General features: G+C 31.9%; 3 protein-coding genes across 4 annotated transcripts; all 3 read left to right on the plus strand.

The window, feature by feature from the left end:
• Positions 1 to 2,481: 2,481 nt before the first annotated feature.
• On the plus strand, positions 2,482 to 11,374 carry LOC109815158 (uncharacterized). The gene is made up of 18 exons (XM_020379799.3): positions 2,482 to 3,235; positions 3,495 to 3,576; positions 3,708 to 3,776; positions 3,964 to 4,134; positions 4,221 to 4,286; positions 5,333 to 5,401; positions 5,488 to 5,556; positions 5,630 to 5,904; positions 9,103 to 9,239; positions 9,348 to 9,442; positions 9,515 to 9,553; positions 9,648 to 9,707; positions 9,877 to 9,978; positions 10,105 to 10,156; positions 10,244 to 10,299; positions 10,459 to 10,523; positions 10,607 to 10,658; positions 10,823 to 11,374. The coding sequence occupies exons 1-18, from the start codon at positions 2,652 to 2,654 to the stop codon at positions 10,886 to 10,888; spliced, it is 2,109 nt and encodes a 702-aa protein (XP_020235388.2). The 5' UTR covers positions 2,482 to 2,651; the 3' UTR covers positions 10,889 to 11,374.
• A 1,822-nt stretch (positions 11,375 to 13,196) lies between these two features.
• Positions 13,197 to 14,324, plus strand: ENODL8 (early nodulin-like protein 8). Its single transcript, XM_020354779.3, has 2 exons — positions 13,197 to 13,612; positions 13,750 to 14,324. Exons 1-2 carry the CDS (start codon positions 13,420 to 13,422, stop codon positions 14,139 to 14,141), a joined length of 585 nt encoding a protein of 194 aa, XP_020210368.1. The 5' UTR covers positions 13,197 to 13,419; the 3' UTR covers positions 14,142 to 14,324.
• Positions 14,325 to 14,820: 496 nt separating this feature from the next.
• Positions 14,821 to 16,431, plus strand: LOC109816576 (protein yippee-like At4g27745). 2 transcript variants are annotated; one of them, XM_020381656.3, is made up of 3 exons: positions 14,821 to 15,078; positions 15,225 to 15,324; positions 15,967 to 16,431. In XM_020381656.3, exons 2-3 carry the CDS (start codon positions 15,232 to 15,234, stop codon positions 16,189 to 16,191), a joined length of 318 nt encoding a protein of 105 aa, XP_020237245.1. In that variant the 5' UTR covers positions 14,821 to 15,078; positions 15,225 to 15,231; the 3' UTR covers positions 16,192 to 16,431. The 2 variants fall into 2 exon arrangements, with proteins under 2 accessions (XP_020237245.1, XP_020237237.1); XM_020381648.3 differs by having other exon boundaries at positions 14,827 to 15,078; positions 15,205 to 15,324.
• Positions 16,432 to 16,949: the final 518 nt, after the last annotated feature.

The following is a 16,949-nucleotide window of genomic DNA, read 5'->3' on the forward strand; positions in this document are numbered from 1 at the left end:
TAATATATATTATATTTTATTAATATAGTAATTAATATTTCATATTAATAAATATATTACATTTATTAAAAAATTAATGAAATTTGATCGTAACAAATTTTAAAAATAAAAGATTAAAAATAGATGAAATTGTACTTTATTTTATTAATTCAAATTAATATATAAAATAATTTTATAGTTATCCATCGATTTGAATTAATAAAACAAAATATCAAATAATTTTTAATTTTTTAAAAAAATTACAGATTTGATCTGTACATTACAAATTTTAAATTTAACGATTGAATCGTTAAAATTTGATATAAAATATAATTTATTAAATAAAATAAGTGTAAGTAAACTTATTCTTAAAATAAATGAATCTATCTTTATATATATATATATATATATATATATATATATATATATATATATATATATATTATATTATAGAATGCTAAGTGAGAGAAATACAAGCAAAATGTCAACTTCAATTCTTTTATCGCTTTTTCTTTCTCTTGTAGCGTGTTTCAATAGTTCAATGTTTGTTGATTCTCTTACACCCATCGTTCATTCCAACTCTATTCAACATGGCTCAAAATTTCAAATTGATATCCACATACTTTTCATTTCCATTTCCAATGACTTGCCTCCAAGTTCAACAAAATTATATTTCATGAGTGACTTCGAAAAAGATCAGATTGAAATCTCTCATGGAAATCCTTACACTAAATTGCTTAATTTCTATATCCACAGTGGTCTAGTAAAATGGCATAGGTGTAGTGAGTTCTCCATATATGATCCTAGTCAAGAAGGTGGCCATGAACGCATCTATTACTCTGTAAGAGAGGATGGTGTATATCATAGTTGGGATAATAAGAATTGGGATAGAAGAGAAGGTTGGGATTATTATTGTTGAATGATTTTGAATCTAGTTAAAAACATGCATCAAATATGATTATAATAAAATGAATGGTTGATGCAATTATCGTTTCTTTAATTTATTTGTCAATACAAACATTAGACTTTATATGATTTTCTTTATAAAAAAAAATATATTGTTTAGCTTAACTAACAAAGACACACCCAATTGATTAATAATTGAATTTGGGTGGAAAATTACACTTCTATATTTTTTTTATCAGAACAATAAAACATATTATTGAAAGAGTAAAATATATATATTTCTTTTTTTTTTCTTTTTTTTTTCCTAGTTACGAATATCTCTCAATAACTATAAACTAGTTTTGTTTCTAATGTGAGTACTACTTGTCCGAAAGATTTCGTATTCAATGAAAGACAAACACGAAATTTTCGTCAATAATATATTTTTGAAAAAAAAAAATAATCTAATGAGAAGAGCGTACAGCTTGTTATCGAATCAATTTTTATTTTTACTTTTTTAAATATTTTTTTATAGCGTTATTATTACAATAATTGTATATTTGTGAGTTATTATCATGCTTAAAATCATTTATTAATAAAATATATTTTTGTTATGTCTATTATTGATGACATGAAAATCTTATTTTTAACAAAATATTAAAATAATCTAATTATATTCATCGCTTAATATTTTAATAAAAAAATTAATTAAAATAAAGTTAGCATCTTTTAAGAAGATCAAATTTAGCTTTTTCTACATTTACATGGACTAATTTAATATTTTTTTTGGAGAATCTAAAGCAAATTTGAAATATTTTAGAGGGACTATTTATTTTAATATAAAAGTTTTTGAAGATCAAAAGTGAATTTGAAAAATTTTAGAGAGATTAAAATTAATTTTTATCAAAAAATATTTAGCATGTTATTAAATTAAAATAATCTAATATCATATATTTATAATATAAAAATATTAATTATATTATTACATATAAAATCTTGTGTGTGTGTGTTTTGCTTTTAAATATGTAACTTATACATTAAAGTCATTTCATTCTCCTTGGATAAGCAACTTATACTCATAAATTGATACAATTTAAACTTATTTTTGTATGATAAATTATAATCGATGCGTTTAAGATAGATTGTGATGACGTGTCCTTAAGTAGGTAGGTGATCAAAGTGGAGCTCCAATGAATATTAATTAAAATAAATTTTGAAATGATATGAAATTTGAGGACGTTTGCAGGGGAGTTAGTTGACAAAATTGATACATTGTGAAAAATGAGTAATTATATATAAAATACACTTTAAATCTCAAGTTAGTAACATCAAAGTAATGAGTAATTATTTACTCGACCCGTGTGAGACTAACTTTTATTTATTTATTTAATTTAATTTTTATTGAGGTGTAATATAATGTTTATTAGTGTATATTATAAGTGCTGTTTATCAAATGTTGACTTTGTCACCTTGTAACGTGGTTAATCTTTGGACCAAAAGATGTTTTAATTGACTAAATTATTTTTAAAGAAAACAATACTTTCACGTAAGAGTTTAAATGGAATATATAAGGGGAAGGGAAGTGAAAAGTGAAAAGTGAAAAGTGAAAAGTGAAAAAAGAGGAAGAGGGACCCATAAGCATTGGGAAGCGAAGGGGAGGAGTAGGAGGAGGAACTAGGAAGGAGGAACAAGTGATGGTGCTCAGTGCTCACCCAAACAAAAAACTCTCATAGTCTCATGTGATGGTGGTCAACGGGGGGAGGTGAGGGTGGTCAATCAAAGTCAAAATGGGAAACCGAAGCTACTCGGCCAACCCGAGCGACTACAAGCTTCTGGAAGAAGTAGGGTACGGAGCGAGCGCCACCGTGTACCGCGGAATCTACCTGCCATACAACGAGGAGGTGGCGGTCAAGTGTCTGGATCTGGATCGATGCAACAGCAATCTGGAGGACATAAGGAGGGAGGCGCAGACCATGAGCCTCATCGAGCACCCCAACGTCGTCAAGGCCTTCTGCTCCTTCGTCGTCCACAGGAGCCTCTGGGTCGTCATGGGCTTCATGGCGCAGGGCTCCTGCCTCCACCTCATGAAGGCCGCCTATCCCGAGGGATTCGAGGAGGACGCCATCGGATCTATCCTCAAGGAGACTCTCAAGGCGCTCGACTATCTCCACCGACACGGCCACATTCACCGCGATGTTAAGGCTGGCAATATTCTTCTCGATTCCAACGGCCAGGTCAAGCTCGCCGACTTCGGCGTCTCCGCTTGCATGTTCGACACCGGCGACCGCCAGCGCTCCAGGAACACCTTCGTCGGCACCCCCTGCTGGATGGCGCCCGAGGTTCTGCAACCTGGCACCGGTTATAATTTCAAGTCAGTTACTCACTCCTTCCCTTTTTTCTTCTCCATTCAACCTAGATGCAATTCCCTAGCTTAGCTCTTTCTTCTGCTTCTGCCGTTATCCACCGCGTTAACCTTTATTATGGATTGTAGATTAGCTACGTCAAATCAAACTCCAATTTTAATTGGAGACCACACTAACACTAAAACTAAAAGTATTTAAGTTTTGTCCGGTAGTTCGATTACATGTATGATTTCTGATTTGTTTGGATTGGATTGGGATATTGGATAGGGCGGATATTTGGTCTTTCGGAATTACGGCGTTGGAGTTGGCTCATGGACACGCGCCTTTCTCCAAGTATCCTCCTATGAAGGTATGTTGTAATCGTATCTAGCTGCGTCGTCTTCGGAATGGTTGTGTTTTTTCGAGTATTAGGTTCTTGTGGTTTGTAATGTGCGGGTGAGCTTGGGATTCATTGTTTGTGTTGTGTTGTGTTGTGTATAGGTTCTTCTAATGACCATTCAGAATGCTCCCCCGGGGCTTGATTATGATCGTGACAGAAAGTTCTCCAAGGTATGGGTGTTCTTTCTGCCTGGACGGATACATCATTGTTTATGGTTTTATTTGATTTACTGGTCATGGCTTGAAAGAGAAAAGAGGGAGTATTGAAATTATAGTGTGTTTCTTGCGATAGTAATAGTTATAATTATAGTAGTGGTAGTAGTAGCAGTCTAATTAAAGTATTTCCAGTTGTGACCAGTCTTTTAAGGAAATGGTTGCCATGTGCCTGGTAAAAGATCAAACAAAGAGGCCGTCTGTGGAGAAGTTGCTCAAACACTCCTTCTTCAAGCAAGCTAAGCCTCCAGAGCTTTCTGTAAAGAAATTATTTGCTGATTTACCGCCTCTGTGGAACCGTGTAAAATCCCTCCAGGTTTGATATCATGCATGCTTAAGTGTGTCCTGCGCTATAATTCCCTCAATCTGTAACCTTTGCTTGACATCACATAAATCTTGCAGCTTAAAGATGCAGCTCAGCTGGCACTAAAGAAAATGCCTTCTGCAGAACAAGAAGCAATATCTCAAGTAAGGCTGATAATCAAATTTTATTTTGCATACAATGCGATGTATTATGTATAGTCAATGGTTCATAGGAGCATTTGCACGAATGGCTGATGTTAGACAAATTTGTCCCTCCACCCCTTTTCCTTAGTACTGGTTTCCTTCTCTACTTGAAACCTTGATTGTAGTGCTTATTCAAGTCTGGTTGATTGACACAGTGCATTACTTAAATTGGTAGACCTCTGGTTGATCTTACTTAAATATTTGTCAATCTATTCTTATATTATAAATTAGAATTATAATATACAACTTGGAGAGTGTGGCTTTCGCTCTCCCCAATCTCTTAATTAGGCAATCCCAATATTCTCTCCTTTGGATACGCATTTAACTCGCAACTTGCGCATTTAACCCTTTTATTTTTATCTGTATACTTAATATTCTTAGTCACCCATCTCTTTCAACCTATCCCTTTTTATCTATACCTATGAATCAAATTTTATTAGTTTTTTAAAGAAATTGTCAATAGTTAAAATTAACCTTATATCATGATTTAAATTGTTCATTGTAAATCCAAAATATACTTTATTTATTCAAAGATATTTATTAATTGTGAATTTTAATTGTAATTTATATATTCAAAAATATTTATTTATTATGAATTTTAATTAAATAAAATAAAAGCTGACAATTTTATACAATTATTTATAATGACCTGGAAAAATTTCTGCTTTTTCCCTTGATTAAAATCCCTATCATATTTTAGCCAAACACCTAAAAAATTATTGTCAAATAAATAGAAGTGTTTTTCTTACCTGAAATGCCTGTGTTAATTCAAAACTCTACTAACAGTCTATAGTCTCTACAAATGAGAGATTATATACAATTGGTCCATATTCTGAAAAAATTGTTTTCAAGTGAGACAGAGACAACCATTTTCTTGTGGAAGCTTGGCATTTTGAAGTTTCTCAGTTAACATCAAATATCATGTATATGTTTCATGCAGAAAATAAAAACCATTTTTGGTTTTACAGCCATTAAAATCTAATCCACCTATGTATTTTAATTTCTAGAGTGAATATCAGCGAGGAGTTAGTGCGTGGAACTTCGATGTTGATGATTTGAAAGCTCAAGCTTCGTTGGTATGTATTTTTGTGTTTTTAGATTGTATTTACTTATCTGGTTTTTCTCTTTCTTTGATCTGAACAAATGTCTTCCATTTTACTAGATGCAGGATGATGATGATATTGCAGAGATGAGGGAAGAAGATGAAAACAAATTCTTTAGCTATTATAAGGTTGGTTCAACTGTTCTAAACTTTCTTTATCTTAAAAATAATCTATTAAAATCTTTGTTGTTTGTCATGACAGGATACAACTGATTCCCAGTTTATTATGGACAAAAAGAATTCAAATAACTTGCAACAAGATGAGTTCGTGGCACCAGTAGGTAGTAGTGACATACCACAGAGTGAGAAGAGAAATGGATCAGTTGCTGAAGCAACACCATCTACTTCAGAGAAGGACGCGGGAACAAGCAAAGTTAAAACTCAATCAGGGAAACTTGGTAAAACCCAAAGTGGACCACTGGTGCCAGGCTCAGTGCTTGGTCTTTCTTTACCTGAAAGAGGGCGTGCATTTGAAAGGTACTTTGTATTTCACATGATATCTTAGTTGTTCTTATATTAGGCTGTTGTTGGATGTTCAAGAATGAAATGAAAATGGAGTGGGAGAGAAGGGTAGGAATGGAAAGCAATTGTCTTCCTATGTTTAGTTATTAAAGGGGAATGGAAGTGTGAGGTAAAAAAGGTGGCCCAGTGCATGAGGCTCCCACATAGTGGGGTCTGTGGAGGGCATATGTTTGTAGCCTTACCTTTGCAAGCTGATAGGCTGTTTCTAGGGTTTGAAACTGTGACCTCTAGGCCACAACCTTACTACTGTACCCATGCTCACACTTGTAAGAGTGATTGAGTGAGATAAAGAGTTACAATTTTAAGAGCAAAATTTCAATATAACCATTCCAAAACTTTTTGGAACTACTCAATTTACCTCATAAATTAGTAAATGAGGTTTGTTTTCAAAATAAAATTAAACTATTCTCCTTCAATCCTGTTTTACCCCCAAATTTGGAGAATTAAAGATGAGTTTTCAGAGGGGGAATGGTTCTCCTCAGATAATGCCCTTGCCTAAATATTTATTTTAATACAAAGGGAGCTATTTCCTTTCCATACCTCTCAATGTCCCTTATACGATTAGGCTTGTAGTTGAGGAAAGATGAAAAGCAGTTTGCTTTGATGTGCTTGTTCGTTAGTGTTGAACATATAATGCTTTTTATAAAATATGGGACCCATGACCTGGGCCTTAATTAATTTTCAATTTTGAGATGCTTTTTTTGGTTTGTCTCGACTTTTGAGACTTGGAACTGTTTTGTGCTTGCTAAATTTGTTGAAGGTGTTGGGCTAAGAAGCCCAGGAAATCAATATCTCTATCAAGGACAAAAGTAACATTTAGAAGTTACCAGTTTTCTCAGTAGACTAATACCATCAATATAACATAAACTGTACATATAGTCAAAGATTAAAAAAATAAAAACTGTAAAAAAAGGGAGTTTGCCACAATATACCTCTAGAGATGGAGCATTTGCTAACAAGAAAGACTAGCTCAAATTACTAGAAGTGGAGGATGAGTTGGTTATATTTGTTTACTTTGAAAGCATTCCTAAATTCTTTTTTGGTTTGGGCATGTGTATAAAAGACCTTCAGAAGCCCTCATAAAGAAAGTAGATAAGATGGAAAGATAACCCTATTGTTATGAGGTAGAAGATACCGGGAAAAACAATATGTGAAATCATTAATAAGGATTTAGAGGTCAATGGTTTGTATATAAACATGATTCACAATAGAAGATTATGATGTTTGATTCGTGTAGCTGAACCTAATATGAAAAAGCTTGGCTGTTGATGTTGTAGTTAAAGATAGAACTAAATGATTCTAAAATATTATGATTTATATAGGGAGGTGATTCACCTTCATATGTTAAGGAATGAAGATAATAAGTATTTAAGCTCCACTTGTTAAATGTTCAAATAAACTTGTTTGTTAAACTAAACAAAGAAGCTCAAGTTTGAATTCAGATTTGTTATACAGATCTTACAGGCTTGACTTGAAAAGCTCATGAATAGCTTTTGTCTTTTGTACCAATGGCAAATTTTTTTGTAATTTTAGATAAGAGAATGGATAAATAATGATATATTTTTACTTAGTAAATTTATTTCTATTTTGAGACAGTTGCTTAGGCTTGGTTACTGTAATCCCCTTTCTGAGGAGGCACCCCTTATCCCGAAGTTATGGGGTTATTTTTCTGAGTTCCTTAGATAGAGTTGTCTTGTGCCCTTGTAATTTTATTCATTACTATTACTATCCACTAGTTACCTAAATTGTTCAAAATCATATTTGTACTTCATCTTCTGGAGTCATTCTTCTGTGAGCATAGTACCTTAACCTTAGGCACAACACAATCTTTTGAAAGCTCTGGGTGCACTACAATAATAAAGTTTATGTTGAAATATATGCTGAAATTATTTGAATATTCCAAGTTTTTGAATGGTTGTGCCTATATCAAGTGGAGTTGCGCTATCTTCTAGCATAAATATGCCTGCTAAAAATGATTTTAACATGCTTAAAACATTCCTTCAAAGAGAGATTTGATAAGGAGGAAAAAAAAAATCCATAAATAAGCTAATTATGCTGGACTCATTTTGTATTTCTAAATAAAACAAATTCAAGTTTTTAAATTTGATTTGTTTAAATAAATGAGTCAAACTTTAGTTGCATGTTTTTTTCTCAAGTTGGAGCTTCAAATGCTTTGGCCTAGCTCAACTTACACATCTTTTCTAGTAAGAGAATGAAACTACACACATGTCAATTGATCTCATGTGTCAAATTTTGTAAAATGACACCTCCATTAACTTTTTACCAAAAGTAAACGTTTTTAATCTAAATGTTAAATTAGAAGTCCATATGACATAGAAAAAGTCTAAAAATATTTATACAATTTAAAATTCAATGCTTCATTGCATGATTTTATTTTACCCTAATGTGAGTTACATTTACTTTTATGCCGTCAACAACTTTATATTAAATATAATTTTCATCAGTCTAACTATTGAGCTATAATTATATATTATATAATTTATTTGTTTCAAATGTTTTAAAAATTGATCAATAATAAGAAAATAATTAAATGGTGCTTAGTTTCATATATTTCAAAAGTATGTATGTTAAGTTATTTTTTATGTACACAAATAACTGAATAAGAAAATATTACCTATATAATAGGAACTTTTAATCTAAAAGTGAAATTTAGGACAACATTATCCAGTAAAAAGTTATTAATCATAATAAGAGTGTAACTCAACTCAGCGTTCGTTAATCCTTCCTTTCTCTCTCTCTACACATACATGTACAAGTGTGCCAGGCTGGGATACATTCTCCATTTTGAATTGCAGCTGATAGTATGGAACTGAAATAATAATTGTATTGTTTATTTCAATTGTTAATGGTTCCATTCTTATGTCATAGCTATTAATTTGGGAAGTACATCTAGTGACCAATAAACAAGGCAATCCATTACCTTTATTATGTCTGGAGAATCTTCTTTATCTCTTCTATATTTCTTGAGTTGTCTATAAATATACAATGTAAAAAAGTGTAATTTGATTAAATAAATTCAATGTTGTGCGTGTCTCTTTCTAGTTTCATTCTTTATGCTGCTTGTTTAGGTTTTCTTGTTATTACCAGTTTGATATTTTGCTAGTTAAAATTTTAATGCTTTATAACTTTTAGGTTTGAGAATGAAAATCAGTTCTCAGGTGAGAAAAATAATCGTGATATACGACGAGCTCCAAGCTTCAGTGGTCCATTAATGCTTCCAAACCGAGCTTCAGCAAATAGTTTGTCAGCTCCGATAAAATCTTCTGGAGGTATTTGAATCATCATGTACACCTTAAGGCTGTGTGCAAGTTCTAGTATATTTCAACCAGCCATATTAAAACACTTGGTTTTGATTTTGTTGTTCCAACTCTTCCTAGGATTCAGAGATTCCATGGATGATAAGTCTAAGGCTAATCTAGTGCAAATTAAAGGTCGATTCTCAGTGACATCAGAAAATTTAGATCTGGTGAAGGTGTGTGTTCTTTGTTAATCAATCTAATTGTCCCTATCAACAACTTTAACTGATTTTATCTTATTGGTATAGGATATTCCTGTAAGTTCAGTTTCACGCCGATCTTCACAGGTTGGTTGATGATCTAATTTATTAATTCCTATATATTTATGTTTTTTTTTTCTTATCCTCATTTGTTGTTCTCTTCCTGTTACATTACATATAGGGATCACCAATGAGGAAATCTGCCAGCGTTGGTGATTGGATGGTGGATTACAAACAAATGGTTTGTAGATTTGCCATTTTCTCTATACCCAACTTTGTTTATCGTCATTTTGTGAATATTTGGATTCTATTGTTGGTTAGAGACTTACAGGGTATTTAGGATGTTATATTTATTATTGTATTTGATATATAATGCTTGTTTGTCTTTCATTGCATGTATTTCTCTTCAGCCAATTGGTCAGCCCTCCAATGATTCTGCCAATATGAATATTCCTGCATCTATTTTAGTGCCTCATCTTCACAATCTTTTCCAGCAGACATCTATTCAACAGGTGAGGAAAGCTTTAAGTTTGAGCAATGGCATTTAATTTACTTGTGTGCCTACTGGAAAACTGATCATTTTAAATGTATCTTTTTAACAATTTATAATTACACTGGAAAGTTCTGTTTAATTCCAGGATCTTATAATGAATCTGTTGAATAGTTTGCAAACTGCCGAGGCAATTGATGGTGAGTGAAGGATTTCCGTTGATTATGTTTAGGGATCTTTTTTCCTTAGTATTGAATGAAATAATGAGATCAATCAATTTTTTTCAGCTTCTCAGAATGGAAAGTTGCCACCATTACCTCGCAATTCAGAGAACAATGGAAGTGTAAGCATTTTTCTTTTTGATTTATTCTTTTCACTTGTATGCTTAATTATTTTTAACTTCCGCATGTGAGACTTCTGTTTTGGTGACATAAACCCGTAGCAAAACAGTATAATGATTATCAGCTTGATGTCCTTTTCTTACATTTGAATCATTTTATAGGTTGATACAGCAGCTTCAGAGAGGGAAACTATGCTGCTGGCCAGAATTTCAGAACTCCAGTCTCGGTTAGTTAACCAAATTCTTCCCTGGTAACCCTTTCTCTTTGACTTCTAGAAGTTAACACGCACCTTCTGTCTTGTGTTAACAGGATGATTAATTTGACTGATGAGCTGACGTATGAGAAGTTAAGATACGGGCAGGTAAGTTTCTATACAAGCTTTTATATTTCATCATCATGCTGGATTTGCCATTTGAGATTCCTACTTGCATTACATATATATGTTATGTCCAAGCCGGAATCCAATTAAATTGAAACTTTAGTTTCTGTAAAACTACTGATCGATCTTGTTATCACTTCGAACAGTTGCAACAACAGCTATCTGGTTTCTACAGCCAGGAACAAAATGGGGAGAGAGACGAATTTGCATGAAAGCTGATAAATATGATCTTTAGTGAAGTACATGTACATCCTGGCGAGTGATCAATCATAGGTTGGACTCCAATTTTTTCTCTTTGCTGAAGGAGAACTGCTTTTTGGATGTTGATAGTCCTTGATAAGTGGCATATATATTCTCTGATCCAGCCTTCCTTGTGTTCAATAAGCCTTTGTGACGATCTAAAAGCCCAGCTAGTGCAAATGAGCAAAATGATGATCTGTCAAAGTTGATCTCATTATTTATTTCATTTAAAGATTCAGATGTAAATAAGCTTCTCTGTTGTATCATACTGCAACGTCTTATGTTTGCAGATTAATCCGGAATTCTAGTGATAACTGGTAAGAAAGTTACGGGGACTACCCCGGGGGAGAAATAACATCCCTACATATTGAACTGCTTTTATTATTACTATATCGGATTTGAATTTGTATAGCCTTATTGTATTCTACCAGCTGAATAATAGGTTCTGTTGTGCTGAATGAGTCAACATGGTAAAATATTCTCGTACTGTTGTTATGGCATCGTTTTTAACAATTTAATGTTACCCCAGTCAAGATCAAGCAATTGATTGTTTATTTAGGACCTCATAGATCGAGATAAAAAGGAAAAATGATGATACAATGATTTATTTTATCATTTATTTATTTATTTTTAATAATTTTCTCATGTTATTGTTTTTATTTTGTGAGAGAAGTCTTTTTAAAGTTTTCTTTGAAACCTTTTTATTATTCTTAAATATTGTATAATTATTATAATATTTTAAAACATCTTTTAATTGAAAAATATTTTTCGTAAACTTAAAAAGAGGATCTTTATCCAGTGAAGATTTAAAATGAGATACATCATTGCCTACTAGTACGAAAATGAGGTATTTTGTCTCTTATATTTGTTTGATGGGGGTTTGAGAAAAGATGATTGTAGAAAAAAGAAAAATTAGCAAAGATGTGGAAGTAGGTAACTTTTTTATTTTTTTATTTTTTTTATTGCTGAGAGTGAGTAATTTTAACGGTTAGTGTGTAGTATGAACTTAAGGATAAAAATATCACGAGAAAGTTGAAACTAAAAGAGTGATTATTAAAAAGTGTTCAAAGTTTTAATTGTATTTTATATAAAAAAATATCATTGTCTAAATACCAAAAACAAAAAAAACATATACATGCATATTTATGAAGTTATTAAAGAAAAACTTAATCTTAAATTTTCGCCATATGTTATTTTATACTTAAATAATTCATATCTTTTTAGTAGTTATAATTTTTTATCATAACTTTCTTTTATGTTTTATATTCTTTTATGTAAATTTGTGTTAGAGATGGAATAGACGATTCTAGTAAAATTTTATAAAAAGATTTATGGTTGACTTATATGAAATTGTATCTTGTCTTAATTTAAATTTATTGCAACCAAATCTTTTCTTATATTTAAATAAAGAGCCAACTTGCTAATATTAAGACATGTAAAATTTGGAAAATTCCTAGCCGAACAATAAAAAGGTCAACACTAAATTGTAAATTTGATCTCTATAATATTTAATTTATAATTTTTGATTTTTTAATTTTTAATCTTATAATTTTAGTATCTCAAGTTTTTAAAATTTATAATTTTGATTCAAAATTATTAAAAGTCTAACATTAAAGAACATGATAATTAATATTTAATAACATTTAAGTTAAATTATATTTTATTCCTATTTTAATCTTATTGTCATAGTTTTTACCACTTCTCTACATGGTATTGGCTTGTTCAGTTCTAATTTGCCCTAGTTTGATAGTATTACTGTCCTCATTTGTAAATCATATTTTCCCATTTTGCCAATGCAAACCAATGAACCATGTGATGTGCCTGGAGAAAGTTTGCTGTTTTTCTTCCCTGCGTCACATGATAATGTAATATTATTGTGACACAATTATACACTCTTAAGATAACAAAATGAGACCATCCCCACTCAAAATTCCAAACTTGATAAACAAATGTAGACCGCCAACTGGCCCATGTGATGTGCACGTTATTAGTGCATAATAGTTGTCTACTTGATCTGTTCTGTCTTAACCCTCTAAACTCCGCAGCACTTCATTGCCATCGCATCAATATTCTTCAAGCAATATCTCACTCTTGCCATGTCTTGTCAGCATCACTGCAAGGTTATTTTATCCTTAACCATCTTTCTAACTTCATCTTTGAAATTATTCAGATTTCATTTTAGATCTAGGTCTCTTTAGAAGAGAAAGAAATTAATGGATGACAACCCAACTAGACTAATTAATAAATTATATCATGGAGGATCTATAATACTACTAGTAAATTATATTAGTATAAAAAATTTTGACTCTTGGAATTATAGAGGAATAGGGGCACTCAAGTAAATTGACCTTTTAGGTGCACCCTTTCTGATCTCATTATCAACCCCTTCAAAGCCATACTCGAGACAACTAAGAAGCCTTCCTCGAGTGGTCCTAGGTGAGACCACTAAATCTAGAGAAAAGAGTTTGAGATTAATGTGGGTGTGACTCTAAGTAGAACCAAGATGTCCAATCTCTCAAGTCATAAAAGAATGTTGGTGCTTCTCTTGCTTCTCTTGGTCCAAATCCAAGCCAAGGTGTTTTGCTACCAACACAAAGTTGGAGATCTAGAAGCTTGGGGGATACCCACCTCAGCAAATCCTCAAGTCTACACCAAATGGTCCAAAGATCACAATATCACAATTGGAGACTCACTTTGTAAGTTTACACTACTTTCTACATTTGTTTATTTGATTTATGCAACTACACCAATGACCCTTCTATCTAGACTCTAGAGTAACAAAAAGGGTACAAACATGAGCTCATTTGTTATTATTGTTTATATGCTTATGCAGTGTTTCTATACCCACCAAGTCAAGATTCAGTGATTCAAGTCACAGAGGAATCCTACAAGAGGTGCAACCTTAAAGACCCCATATTGTATATGAACAATGGAAACTCTTTGTTTAACATTACATCAAAGGGACAATTCTACTTCACTAGTGGTGTGGCTGGCCATTGCCAAAAGAATCAAAAGCTTCATATATCAGTGGGTGAAGGAATAATAGAAAATATGGATGCAGCATCTGGTCCAAGTTCTGCATATGCACCTTCCTATCCCACAGTATTTGGCAACATTCCAGTCTCTAATTCTACCTCAACTTCAACCTCACCTCACCTCACTTCAACTTTTCAATTCCTCATCATTGGATTTGTGATATGTGCACTGTTCTCCACCATAATGTGAAGGCAAAAATGTCCATGTCTTTTTTTTGTTGTTGCATTCTTTTGTCATTGCTCAATAATTCTTCATGTTGATTTACTTTTCAGATTACCCTTTCCTTAATTCTGGAACACGGGCCTACCTATATATTATATTATGATTCTTTCGGCAATGTAATACTTCGTGATCGGAGATTTCTGTGGTACAGCTTCAATTCTTCATTAACTTAGGGGGAATTTGCATAAATGTGGTGCAACTACAACCATAAAATTTTCATATAAACGTGTTTGCTGAACTGGCAAAGCTAACTTTTGCATTGGAAAAAAAATTGTGATGAATTATCGTGATTCTTTTTTTTTTTATTTTAGAAATCGTATAATTAAAATTATGAATTTTACTTTTAAAAATGATCAGACGCACAATATTTCATATTCATTAATTGTAATGATTTCATTGTACACTACAAACAAGCTCAAAATTTAAAATCAATTCTTTTTATATTTTTAGACAGTTTAATATATCTAAATAGAAACAGATAATGACCCAAAATAAGAAAGAAAGTAAAAAAGAACCATCTATACTTTCTATTCTTTAAATCCGTAAACCAAAAGGAAAAGATATTCTTTAAAGTAGATAATATTACACGTGTTAAGAGACTAGTCTCTGTAACCGACCATTTTTTTTCCATAAAATAACTGGCATTTAAATTCTAGAGAGTAGAGACTTTCAGTGAATATAGTCTACTGCTTTAGTGATGGAAAATATTTTCAACCTTATAATTAAATCACTGAAATAATCAAATCCGATATGTGTATTATGTTCAACTTTAGAGAGAGAGAGAGAGGTGAGAGCAATCCCACATTCTGAGTGACCCATGAAGCAGAGAGCCCTAAAAGGAGAACTTGCATAAGGAAAAGAAGCATCTTGAAGGCAAAGCAGAGTCTATTCTTTAAAGGGGCAGGTACTTACAATTTCAGTTTCAAGTTTTTATTTCAAAATCATATTTGATTGAACACTCAAAAAGCTATGTTCACGTTCATGACACAATTACACAATTGATTCAATTCAACTCTTTTTGGGTGGGAAGTGATTTGGATTTGAAACAAGGTTTGAGATGGAGGAAGTGATTGGAGCCAGATTGTACAGTTGCTCTAATTGTAGAAACCATGTTGCTCTTCATGATGATGTCATTTCAAAGGCCTTTCAGGTGAACTCAACACTACTTTCACCTTTAACTTTTATTCTCTTTTGAGTTTCATCTGGTGACTACCTTTTCACCATGATCAAACAAGATAAGCAATATACTATCATATGATTGGATTTGGAAGAATTTCAGTTTAATTTCAATTGATTGCTTTTATCAAGAGTAAATTAAGATCACCTGTATTTCTAAAATCAAAATAAAACTTTACGTATTATATATGTATGATGCACTTGAGCCTAATTTTTTTATATATATAAAATTGACGAATTTTTTATTTATACATAAATCCCTTGTGTTTGTTAAACATTAGAAAAAGCTACTATTTTTAACTAGAAAAATAGAAGTTATTAAAATCTCAAATGATAAAATTTAAAATAATAATAGAGTAAGAATAAAAAAAATAACAATAGAGTAATATAAAATAATAATAATTAAAATAAAAAGCTTAACAGGCATGCATAATGAGTATAAATTTTGTTAGCCGTGAGTTAGTTACAAATTATCTTTGACATTTTTTTAAGATAATCATTTAAATGGTATGAGAGTTAAAATTTGACGAATTGTGGAGATATTTAATTGTAATTCATATAGAATAGAAGTGAGTAAAGTATATAACTAGTTATGGTAAAATTGGTGAGAATTCAGGGAAAAAGTGGACGAGCATTTCTGTTTGGTCATGCAATGAACGTTGGTGTAGGAGCAAAAGAAGACAGGGAACTGATGACGGGTCTCCACACAGTAGCTGATGTGTACTGTTGTGATTGCCATGAGGTGCTTGGTTGGAAGTATGAACGTGCCTATGAGGATTCTCAGAAGTACAAGGAAGGCAAGTTTGTACTTGAGAAGTCCAAAATTGTCAGGGAAACCTAACCTGCTTATGGCATCTATTCATATCAACACATTATTTTTTTTATTTTTATATAAATTGTCGATGCTCATCACTATCACTTCTGCTTGGCCAGTACTCGAATTTTCGGTTTCAAAGGAAATGAAACTTAGATTTATTGGAAAGACCAGTATGTTGATTTAAGAAATCGAAGACTTTCACCCTTTTGTTTTGGCCAATTGCTCTTTGGAATATCAAGTTGAAAGGAATAGTTTTTAGTTAGATATACTATTGTTTTATGCATCTTGGGTGTCGGTGATTAAATATAAAAAAGTTTTTTTTTTTTGGGTACCCTACGTATGAAAATATATCTGAAAGGCAAGCTTATCGAATCAATAGATGAGATGTGATGTGATACATGGTAAAGTTGGTTACTATGTCACTTTTTTCTCAGAACAACGACCTTTCAGCCGTTTCGATACTCTTTGTATTTGGAATTGGTTGTTTTTTTGGCATCTTGAAATTTCCACTAGCTTCAACAACCAATATTCAGAAAAAGAGAATAAACTCGTATCATGATGATTCCAAGAGACGTGCAACGGCAACCAATCGTGAACATTTAGTTGGAAACGTTATTGACGATAATGTTCTTGATTTTAAAATTAATTATTATACTTTCATAAATCTTGAATGTAATAGGTATTTTCTTTCTCAATACAAATTTGTTACTTTTAAAAGTCGAAACTCAATTTTGAAGTGCGGCATTAACAGCTTAGTAATATTTAAAAAGCTTGATGCTTAA

The sequence above is a fragment of the Cajanus cajan genome, chromosome 7 (genome assembly GCF_000230855.2).
Source record: "Cajanus cajan strain Asha chromosome 7, NIPB_CcT2T_4, whole genome shotgun sequence".
NCBI classification, from domain to species: Eukaryota; Viridiplantae; Streptophyta; class Magnoliopsida; order Fabales; family Fabaceae; genus Cajanus; species Cajanus cajan.

Coding starts and splice junctions, on each gene's coding strand:
- LOC109815158 (XM_020379799.3), top strand. CDS start 2,652: ATGGGAAACCGAAGCTACTCGGCCAACCCGAGCGACTACAAGCTTCTG. Junction 4,287..5,332: donor AACAAGAAGCAATATCTCAA/GTAAGGCTGATA, acceptor TTTAATTTCTAG/AGTGAATATCAGCGAGGAGT. Junction 10,300..10,458: donor ATTCAGAGAACAATGGAAGT/GTAAGCATTTTT, acceptor ATCATTTTATAG/GTTGATACAGCAGCTTCAGA.
- LOC109816576 (XM_020381656.3), top strand. CDS start 15,232: ATGGAGGAAGTGATTGGAGCCAGATTGTACAGTTGCTCTAATTGTAGA. Junction 15,325..15,966: donor TCATTTCAAAGGCCTTTCAG/GTGAACTCAACA, acceptor GTGAGAATTCAG/GGAAAAAGTGGACGAGCATT.
- ENODL8 (XM_020354779.3), top strand. CDS start 13,420: ATGTCCAATCTCTCAAGTCATAAAAGAATGTTGGTGCTTCTCTTGCTT. Junction 13,613..13,749: donor CACAATTGGAGACTCACTTT/GTAAGTTTACAC, acceptor ATGCTTATGCAG/TGTTTCTATACCCACCAAGT.